Genomic DNA, 11,077 nt, shown 5'->3' with positions numbered 1-11,077 from the left:
TGCTTCCAGCTGCATGGCCATGGACACCGGCCCCCGCCCAGCCGGGCCCCTCTCTGCCGGGTGAGGCGGGCTGCCGGGACCACACCCCGCCCGGGGCCGGCTGCTGGGAAGCCGCTCGGCCAGCAGCAGCAGCAGCAGCAGCAGGACGCCCCCCCCCCTTCCCTCGCCGCGCATCGTGGCCGCCGGGAGGGGCTGGGCGCCGGGAGGGGGCGGCTACCGCCCCCACGCGCCCCCCTCCTCCCGCCCGCCCGCCCCGGGCTCCTCCTCTGCCGGGGCTGGCTTGGGACACGAGTCCGGTCGGTCGGTGCGAGCCAGGCCGAGACGCCGGGAGCTCGATGGTGCGGGAGGGCGGCATGGCCAGGACACCCCGCAGCTCGACCCAGGAGATCCAGATGGACGTCTTCGACAACCCGGGCCTGCAGGTGGGACGGGGCTGGGGGAGGATAAAGCCCCCAGTTACACCCCCCCCCACGCGCCGATCTGCTCCCGGCCACAGCGGGGAGGAGGGGGAGCTTCGTAGCTAGAAATACCGGGGGGCAGGAGAGGGGGGGATGGGAAAGGGAGGTGTGTGCGGTTTGGGGGGGGCGGCAATGGACCGGATCGGAACCGGCGCACGGGTGAGCCCGGCCAGTGGCTCACGGCCCTCTGCTTTCCCGAGGGTTGGGGTGGTGGGTGGGAATAAGGGGGGGCCCCCCCATGGCTGAGTATTGTTGTGGGGGAGGGGAGGGATTCGAACCGGCGGGGCGGGGGTCGGACGATGGCTCGCCCCGCAGGGAGGAATCTCAGCCTGGCTGCTTTCCGCCCAGCCCTCCCCTTGGGATCAGCCCTTCCCAGCAGCCCCCGGCTTTCACTGGCAGCTTTCAGGGTTTCAGTCTTCCCGCAAAAGCCTCTTCAAGCACCCAAGCGGGCTCTGTCCTTCCCCCAGCCAGGCAAAGCGGGGTCCCTCCATCTCCCCCAGCCTGCAGGACTGGGGATGGGTGCCCAGAGATCACAAGGGAAGCCAACCCCAAACTTTGAAATGGGTGGCGGGTGATAAAAACGCAGTAGCCTTTGCCAAAGCCAGCAGAGAGGAAACCAGGAGGGTCTAGGGGTGCCTCTGCAGAGCTGGAAGAGTGCCTCTTGTGGTTAGAGCGGGGACGGGGCATCGGGGCCCCTGGGTTCTCCTATTCCCTGCTCTGTGGCTCACTTGCTGTGTCACCTTAGTTTCCCATCTGGAAAAGGTGGCTAATAATCCTGAGAGGTTTGTGGGGCTGGATCCGTCCCGGCGTGTGGGGCGCCCTGGGCCGCAGCCATGGACAGCAGCGATCGAAGGGTATGTGTGGCTCCGGGGAAACTTTGGAACATGCAGGATAATTTGGCAAACCCTCTCAGAAGTCACCACGCCCCTTTACCTCCTCCACCTCTTGCCAGTTAGTACCCAAGTACTTCGCTTCTGTTAGAAACAGGTGATGATGGGGTTTGATGTCTCACTATTCGGATTCAACATAGCAGGAGGTGGGCAGACCAGTGCAGATGGGCCATTGCTCTGCTGTAGTGAAGTGGGGATACCAGTGGCTGGTTGGACCTGTTGGTCAGGGCTAGTGAGCAGGGCAGGGGATAGCAGTGGCAGGATGGACCCACTGATCTGGTCAGCGCATTCTACCATTTACTGTCCACACACAGGCCCTTTGCTGCTGCAGCCTGTCCCCCAGTACCGGGAGATTTGGAGTGGGGAGGAGCTCCTGGTGGCACCCAGACACCCTGGCAGTGTCAGGCCCTCAACAGGGCTGGGAAACACACAACCAGCCTCCACCAGCTTAGCACGTGGCTCTGTAAAGGGCCTTGAGGATTAATCCTTCCCCCCCGCTCGCCCCCCTCCCGGAGAGCCACCAACTCCCTGGATGGGGGATCCCCGCCACCCACTGAGGGGCGGGCCCAGTGAATGTGACCCGTGGATGGGCCCTGACTGGAACGATGGGGGTGGGGAAGAATCCTAAAAATACCAACTCCTGCCCTGCTCAGGGACCACATGTCTCTGGACTGGGCAGCAGCTGGGCCCAGCTGTCCCTCTGAGATGTGCCTGGCTCATTCCGAAACCTGCCCCAACATGTCCGGGCCACTCGCCCTGTGCAGAAAGGCCCCACGCTTGCCGGGAGCTTCAGGAGGAATCAGCTGGAAAAGAACTAACGCCCCGGGGCTGTGATGAAGCTGCCCCCCATTGGGGTAGAGGGGAGCAGAATCAGGCCCTTGAGGACAGCAACAGAAGGGTCCTACAACAATTGACTTTCTGCAGGGAGCACTGGCTGTGGGTGGGGTGGAAATCTTGGCTACTCCAGAATCTGGCCTTTTCCAGCAGGAAGTGCTATGGGGATAATGCAGGAGAACTGGCTGTGGGGCAGCTCTCAGCTACTAGCTCCTTCTGTCTAAGTCTTTGTCACCAGCCGGGTATTTGGAGCGTTCACCAGGCTCTGTTGGAAGAGGAGCCGCTGGGTCATGGGATGACTCAGTGGCAGCAGGTGTGTTAGCTTGCTTTGTGCGCATGGCTGCTGAGGCCTGCGTGGGTGTGTGGAAGGAGAGCAGCAGAGTGTGCGCACCTAGGGGGAGGAGTGGAGGCGAGTGCATGTGCCACTAGGGAGGTGTTTGGAGTGTGTGTATAGTAAATCAAGTCTGTAGTAAGCTCTAATTGCATGAGGATGGGCATGTGTGTAATAGGTTGTATGTGTATAGCTCTGTATGTGTGTGCACATAGCTCATTGCATAGAGGTAGGGGTGTATGTTTGTGTATACACAACTGTCATTGCACAGAGATAGGGGTGTGTGTGTATACATAGCTCTCTTGCATAGAGGTAGGGGTGTGCCTGTGTGTATACACAGCTCTCATTGCACAGAGGTAAGGGTGTGCGTGTGTGTGTGTATACACAGCTATGGTTGCACGGAGGTGTGTGCACACAGCTCTATTTGTGTGCATCTGTACTAGGGTATAGGTATAGGCTCTGGGTATGTTGTGAGGATGATTGTGCACACAGCCCTCTGTGTGTCCGAACAGAGGGTGTACCCTCTTCCCATGCTGTCCAAGACCCCAGGAGCATAGCTCAGAGCAGGGCATGTCCATGCCATCTCCAAGGGTGCTGGGTGAGGCTATCTCCCTGACGAGATGAAGTAACCCCATTCCTCTCCCTGCTGCAGAGGGCTCCTCTCTCCCCACTTCTAATCAGGTTCTCGAGCCAGGATTTCAGGGTCTTCTCAGGCCCCGGGCCAAAGGGTGGGGTGGCCCAGCCCCTGGATGAGCCTGTGGAAGGATTTCCTCTCTGCTCCCTGGACAGAGCCAGAAGTGGTGTAGACAGTGACGCTGCCCCTTGGGACCTTTTGTTGGACCTAGTCGGGTCTGATTCCTCTGGCAGCCTCTTCTTGACTCACAAGTGCTCAGATCGGCCCTCACCTCTCACCCCCACCTAATCTTCATCCCCACGCCTCCCCCCGCCCCCAGCAGGGGCAGCGGATCACAGCCTCACCCCCTTCACCTCTTTGGCAGCTGAGGGCCCCGTTTGCATCTCTAATTCAATCCCACACGCCTGGGGAGGCCCAGGCCAGGGAGCTGCCCCATCCTGAATCAGTCACCTTGGCTAGACCCTGTTGGTGTGATGGATCCCAGTGATACACCCCCTGAAAGGGTTAACTCCACAAACAGACTGAGCCCTGCCATTCCCCCCAGCACAGCTAGCTGGGCACATGAGAGGTAGATGAGGGGGCAGCTCTCCAGATCTCACTGAAGAAAACAGTTCAGCCTCCCCACCACCTGTACCTCTGTCTGGAGCTTGGTCCCAAACCCTGCCACAACCATGGGGACAGGTGGCCACATGCCTCACCCTACTCGTCGACACCGGGCGATAAAACTGTTCCCAGGGTGCCATCCCCCACAGGGGCCTCTGACAGGCAAGCCACTTCCCTCTTCTGTACCTCAGTTTCCCCTTCTGCTAGCTGAGGATTTGGCTATCAACCCCTCCTCTAGAATGTGCATTGTAGTCCATGGTTATCCTATAAACATGCTGCTGACTGTGGGATCTGGTCCCCCCACAGCCCTTGATTCTTCCCCAGAGCCAGAGTGATACAGGGGACCTGGCAGCGGCTGGAAGAAAGGCCCACCCATTCCAGTGCCATTTGCCCTCGGCTGACGCACGCCTCTCTGTTTCCATCGGGGTGAGCTGACGTGGCCAGCATTGCAATTAGCTCCCCGGTGATTAGAGACTGGCTGTGGCGCTGCACAGAGCCAGATTGGTTGGGAATCCAGCAAGGCTGTTAATGCCCTGGAGCTGCATATTGATTGGCACCCGCATCAGGTGACTGTGCAACGTTGTTCTGGGCCAGCTGCCTCCCCGGCAGATGAGTGTCGGAGAGTGACCCCTCCCTCCAGCCCTGCCTCTTGCACCCCCAGTGCTCTATGTGAGTCCCGGGGAGCTTTGGGTGTCACTGGCTCCATTGTGGGGGACTCAACAGCCCCATAGGGGAGGGGATCCCACAGCCAGACCAGGCCCAGGTGGCTGTTTAGATGGGGACATGTCCTAAGGAATCTGCGATATGAGCTTGCTGTCAGGATTTTCACAGTGGAATAGACCTTCTCAGACCAGTAGGATGTTTGGCCTGGGATCCGTCTGTCCTCCTTCCCCTGTCCCCAGCCATCTGCTATAGGAGAAGGCAGCCTCCTTATGGTGTGATATGCTACTGTGAGGGTAGAGATTCCTTCCTGGCCTCAGCAGCTGATCATCCGACACCCTGAAGCATGAGGCTTGTCATCTGTATTCCAGCAGCTCGTGCTGTTCTCAGCCATGGTGTGATCATAGAACAGTTTATAGGCTAAATTAGAGCAGGGCTTCTGGGTTCTGCTCTCCTCTTTCCTATTGACTTGCTGCATGGCCATGGGTAAATCATTTCCCCTTTCTGTACCTCAGTTTCCCCCCAGCTATGCAAAGGGGATAATGATACTCGCTCGCTTCTCCGGGGCAGGAGAGGAATGAGGTTTAATTCATTTATGCTTGTAAAGTACTTTGAGATCCTCTGATGGAAAACGGAGCAAAGCAAATGTCAGGGTAACTCCTCCATTTGTCTTGACAGCGTTCTGCAGCAGGGAGTTCCACAGGTTTCTAGTATGCCATGCAGGTGTCTGCTCCTGTCCGTCTATAAGCTCCTGCATGCTCACTAACCAGGCTGTCCTTCCCTTTCTCCCCCAGGGGAAATACAGCAAGCGGAAGAGCAGGTTCAAACGCTCCGATGGCAGCACCTCCTCAGACACGACTTCCAACAGCTTCGTCAGACAGGTAAGGACAGCAGGGGTGGGGAGCTCAGATGGCCTCGGCATCGCTTTTACAGGATGGGGTTGGAACCCTAGGCTTCCCTCTGGAAAAGATTCTTTCCATGGGATGTGCTTTGCACCATTGATTCTGCAGCTGGGACTGTGGGAACTAAGTGCAATATAACAGTTTAGGGCAAGTGGTCCTGTTGCCCCTTAGCATCTAGCCTCGGTTACTGTAACAGCCTCCTCCTTGCTGTCCTTTAGCTTGAGCAGCAGGGTCTTGAGGATTCAGTGCTGAGGATCCTGGGTTCGATTCCTGCCTCGAGCCACAGCATCGCATTCCCAGTTTTTCTGTTCTTAAATTTCCATCTTCCAAGTGCCATGACCAGCCCCTTTCAGTCTAACACAACTGCAGAGAGAGGAAAGCAGCGAGAAAGCACCAACATCAAGTGCCCATGGGAAAGAGCGAGGTGTGCACGTGATGGAGACCAGACCAGTGCCTCTCTCTGCAGGTTGGCAGGGCATGTAGAAATTTAAAGCTGCAGGACACAGAATCTGCCTTCCCCCATCCCCCCTAGAATCTACAGTTCGGGTTTAATCTGCTGGGTCTCTTTAGAGGCAGAAATGGCATCTTAATGACTGCTATGTATTGAGTCTCCCTAGAGTGGGTGGGGTGAGCCCGGCATGGGGTGAGCTCCTCCTTGCATTAAGGTGGCGCCATGGGGGAGGGAGGGAGTGACTACCTGGGGGAATCTGTGGCTGATCAGTGCAGGGTGGTGGGGGTGATGAAGCTGAGCTGGGATGCCCCCCAGTCGCCATCAATGGGCAGACAGGGATTGACCGTCCCCTTCCCCTTTCGTACTGTGCCTCTAGGCCTCTAGAAGAGGGGACTAGGCACCCAGGGAGAGGCCCAGGTCAAAACTGCCCCCCCACCCCACCCCCCAGGGAGCGGGGAGAGGTCCCAGCAGCAGCAGCAGCAGTGGGAGGGCTAGGATCAGAGCCCTGGGGTTTCTTTTTCATCTTGGGGCTGATGTGAACTGTATCTGTGCCCATGGCAACATAGCATGGCCATAACCCCTTCACGGCCAGGGATGCTGCCCGCACATGCCGGGTGCTCCTTTAAAGTAGCATGGGGTGGCAGGGCTTTCTCAGCTGGGGGGGAGGGGGCTGGCTGTAGCTGGAAGGGTCGGGGGGGGGGGGGGAAACAGGTAAATGCACCCCCTCCATCGGCTGCCCAGTACAGCTCTGTTGTGGCTCATCTGATGCTTCTGCCACCCCGTTCTTTCTGCTGCTCTGCTACGGCTCCCATTCAGTTCAGGCAGAGCCAGCACTTCTGCCCTGCTCCTTACAGCACCTCCAGCAGGCAGAGGCCGGGACTAGATCAGCACTGGTTTTCTCTCCCCCTCGCCCCACAGAGCCAGTGATCCTCCTCCCTCCAGAGCAGGGAGGGGAGGTGGATATCCATCCAGCAGTGTAGCAGCTTGATTTGGTGGGGCTGGAGCTGACAGCTGGGTAGATCCTGCAGTGTCATCCCCCCACCTCCCATTCCTGTCATCCCCCCTCATTCCAGCCACCATTGCTCTGCATTTCCCCCCTACCACCACCACCATCAAACAGTCCAGAAACATCTCCCCAGAGCTGAGAAGCAATGTTGTCTCCATAGCAACCCCCCCCCTCCGCCCCTGGGGCTGGAATAAATAATGAAACAGCTGAGTCTCTGCAAGATGGATGGTTTGAGGGGCAGGGAGGTAGGATCAGCATCCCAGGGCCAGGCCGCTAGGGGCAGGAGGGGTGGGCAGCCCAGCCGGCGCCCAACAGATGCATCTGGGCAGGCCCCCAGGGACCCAGCCCTGGCCCCTGGAGCTAACGGGGTGATTGCCCTGGCAGCCTCCCTTTCCCGGTTCTGCCCTGTGGGGAGCCAGCCGGTGGGGGTGACTGTGAAATAAGGCACTAGCTAGGCTGGATGGGGCACAACCTCAGGCTGATGCTAGGATATACCCCCCAGAGGAGGGGGGACAAGACCTCAGTGCTTGGGGATGCTAGATCTTGCCCAGACTGAGCCCTAGACTGGAGAGGGGACCCTGGAGTTCTTGTCTGTCCCTGGGGTGGGGGTAGTTTAATCCCCTTCAGCGTGCCCCCGTGTAAAGGGCAAAGGGATAAACAGCTGGAGAAAGGGTTCCTGTAACCTTCCCCCCAGTAGATGGGGGAGGTGAGTGAACAGTTCCCATGGCAATGTCACGGGAAGATGAGGGGGAGCAGTAACCCTGGAGGAAGTTCCTGGAGTGAGGCCCCCATGCAGAGAGAATTTAAAGGGCCAGCTTGCCTTGTATTTCCACCCTCCAGAGCGAGGTCTTTTGGTCCCAAACTCCGGACCAGCCAATGTTCAGGGAACGAGAGGGATGAGGTGGCTGGAGAGGTGCCCTAGGGAAAGCTCCGGCCTGGCCGTTTCTGCAGACTCTCGGGGCATCCAAGCTGGGGCTGTCCCCCAGGGGCGATGATGGGGACTGGGTGACACCCACATGGGCTAGTGGGATTTTCCCCTTGCCCTGGGCTCATTCACAGGCATCATCCCCACAAGCCGCCCCCAGGCAGGGCTTTCCCCCTGGAGATGGGCTGAAAGCAGGATTTTCTACCTGAGCAGACTGACCCTGGACCCATCGACCCTGAATTCAGGGGCGGGGAGGGGGGGTTCAGATCAAATGGATCCTGGATCAGAATCTGCCAAAGCCTGATGGAGGTGCTTCTCCAGCCGCCCAGCACTGATCTGTTCTCCGCTGTGTGAGGCTGACAGAGCCTCATCCTGGGTTAGTGGAGGGTAGGATCAGTGGCTGCAGGGGGGCAGTTCAGGCTGCATGGGGAGGGTGAGGGGGGAATAAATCTGGAAGAGGGGAAGGAACGGGTGGAGGGATCTCCAGCTCAGAGGTTGGGCCTGCTTTGGAGAAACAGCCTCCAGTGGTACATTATAGCCCCGGCCAGGGAGGTCAAGGGGGTGAATCCAGATTCCAGGGCTGCAAACCTGGGGATACTTGACTGGATGAATTCATGCATCTTGGGGGGTGCAGACCCCTTGGGAGAGGCCTTCCCAGCACACCCAGCAGAGGGCAGCGTGGGCTCATGGATGGTAGGACAGTGGGGAGGGGTGTGCCCCAGTGAAGCTCTCGGACGCCTGCCCCACGGAGCGCTGCACCGTTCGGTCCATCCAGGAACAAGCCCACCCCAGTGAGAAGGGAGAATTCCTGCTGGCTCTGGGGGTCCCCACTGACAGCTTCCCATGAGGCCTGGATTTGGCAGGTAGCACCACGGTAGCTTCTGGAGGCTAGTAAATGTGGGGAAATGCACGTCCCACAGGTGATGGGAACCTGGAATGGGCCAGCACCTAGCTCCAAGGGGGTGGATGGTTCAGCGACCCTTTGGCTCAGGTAGGGAGGAGGTTAGTACATTATGGGGCTCCCAAACAACGTGGAATCGGAGTCTAGTGGTAGTTGGGTGTTAGTGGCCGGATTATTCCACACTGATCTCCCCCCAGGAGTGGGAATCGGGGGGTTCCCAGCCCCGCACAATGTGTGTGTGTGTCTGCCAGGCAGTCGCACCTGGAGCTGTGCTGCCCTTTGCTGGCGTGGGCTGAGAATAGGGGGGTACAGATCTGTGCTCTGTCAACCCACCTTCTCCCCCTTCCCGGCCTTTCCTGTGAGCTGTGGTTTGTTCAGGCCACTGGCGTGGAGCTGGGATGGTTGGGGGGGATCGAGGCAGGATCACTGGAATCAGAGGCTCCAGAGAGAGCTGTGAGGCAAGATGGCGCAGCTGGGGGGGCAACATACAGCCTAGCTGATGAGCTGGGAGTGGAGGCTGGGCGGAAAGGGCTGCTGAATTTTTTGGGGGTGAGGAGGGTGGCCCAAAGTGTGGGGGCTCCAGACCCCATTTAGCCTTAATCCATGCCAGATCTTGTCCTGGGTCGGAAAGTAGCCCCAGGGCCCTGCTCAGTGCTTTGGCCTCGGACAGGGGTCTGCAAGGAGTGAGGGGGTTTGTGGCACTTTGGCAGCTACCCCCACTGGAGGCATACCTTGCACATCCCCCCGGCCCACTTTCAGCAAGTGTCTCTAGCGGAGGTTGGCTATGAGGAGCAGAATAGTTCTGGAGTAGCAGGGGGCTGTGGGTTGGGATTGAGGGGCATTGGCACAGCCGGGGGCGGGGACCCTGGGGCTGGGATACTGGCAGGGGGAAGGGGGATGTGAGTTGGGATGGAAGGGCACTGGTATAGGAGTGGGTTTTCAGTGACTGTTCAGTGGGGTTTCAGGGGTGGCTGTTTTCAGTATCCTCTTGAACCCCTAAGATCTCTTGTGAGCGGGAAGAGTGCGCCCAGGGTGGCCTGACCCTTGTCTCAGGCCAGCCCCCCTCACCCACCCACCCGTCCCCTGCACTGGGCTAAATATACACTGGCAGGTTGCGAATGTTGCACTGTTGGTGAAACCTGAGCCCCAGCAGCCCAGCAGAGCCACCCCTGCTGCCCACTCGCGCCCAGGCCCAGCCAGCGTCGGCAGCATGGAGACGCCCGGCAAAGGGCACCAGCCCGTCCTGGTGAGCGTCCCCCCCCGCACCCTTTGATACTCCCCTCTGCCTGGGGTCCCCCTGGCTGCTCCCTCACCCTATCACTGTCCCACAGGCTCGCTGCCCATCACCCCTTCCCTTGAGCCCCCCACACTTTGGACCCCTGGGTACGCAGCACCCAGCCAGAGGGGTTCCAAAGCCAGCTGGGCTGGAGGGGTTGCCCAGCTGGCAGAGCATTCTGCCAGACCCTGCACCCCTGCCCCCCAACCCCCCCCCTGCTTCTGCCACGCTCCCACAAGCTTCTTCCACCTACTGCTTCCTCCTCACTCGGCACCGCCTCCCTACTTCCCCCTCAGGCACTCCCACACTCCCCTGTACCCCTCTCAACCCCACCACTTCCATCTCGCTCCATTCCTGGCCCCCCCAGACCTTCGCTTCCACCACAGCTCCTGCTTCTTTCTCACCCCCAAACCTCCCTCAGACTTCCCCATAACCCCTCTGCCCCACACTCTCTCCCCAGATGCCTCTCTTCCCTCCCCTCCACATTCCTGTCCATCCATGATCTCAGTACAGAGAACACCCCAGAGAGTGAAGGATCTGGGGGTGGGGGGAGTGTTTCTTCCTCCTGTCCCCCCCAATACATTGGCAGGTTGGGGGCTGAGGCTCTGGGTGGAGGAGGAGCAGGATGCCCCATATCATGGGGAGGTGTTTGTGGAGATTCTTGGTTGTAGGGAGCAGGCTGCAGTTGTCCCCCACCACCAACGGTTTGAGCGTGGGGAGAATTTATTAACCGGGGCATCAGGGAGTGAGGGACATGGGTGGCTCTGTAGGGGTGCTCTCCCTTCTGGGTCAGTGCTGAACCGAATGCCCCATGGTGGCACTAGGTGGGTGCTGTGCACCGGGAGAGGGGTGAGGGGCTCAGTAAGGGCCATGCTGCCCTTGGAAGCAGTGGTGACCCCAGTATTCCAGTGTGGCGCTAGGGGGTACTCTGCTGTTCGAGGTACTATCTCTGGGGATGTACAGCCTAGATCCTGCCCCCATTGCCTGTTTGTTGCTGAGCGCTGTTAAACAGCTGCCTCATTCCGCTCCAAGGTGGCTGCATAGTCGTGGGGTGGCACAGCTTCTGGTCAGCTTGCAAGGCACGCTGGGAATCTTGTGCTGTCGATGTATCAGTCACCCCTCCCGCCCCCATGAAATTGTGCTGATCCAGCTTCTTATCTGAGGTACATAGCCAGGGTGTGGGGGGGTTTTCTGATCCCAGATCAG

General features: G+C 59.2%; 1 protein-coding gene across 2 annotated transcripts in view; it reads left to right on the top strand.

Annotated features, from left to right (window-relative positions):
• Positions 1 to 204: 204 nt before the first annotated feature.
• Positions 205 to 11,077, top strand: part of CACNB1 (calcium voltage-gated channel auxiliary subunit beta 1) — a 32,122-nt gene continuing 21,249 nt past the window's right edge. For both annotated transcript variants that reach the window (XM_067541199.1, XM_067541201.1), the window contains exons 1-2: positions 205 to 422; positions 5,205 to 5,291. In XM_067541199.1, the coding sequence (XP_067397300.1) occupies positions 336 to 422; positions 5,205 to 5,291 (174 nt within the window). In that variant the 5' untranslated portion in view covers positions 205 to 335. The remainder of the gene's footprint in view (positions 423 to 5,204; positions 5,292 to 11,077) is intronic.

This window comes from Emydura macquarii, unplaced genomic scaffold (genome assembly GCF_026122565.2).
Source record: "Emydura macquarii macquarii isolate MOO-44397 ecotype Brisbane River unplaced genomic scaffold, CSIRO-AGI_Emac_v2 contig_629, whole genome shotgun sequence".
Classification (NCBI taxonomy): Eukaryota; Metazoa; Chordata; order Testudines; family Chelidae; genus Emydura; species Emydura macquarii.
This window is presented reverse-complemented; position numbering and strand designations above follow the sequence as displayed.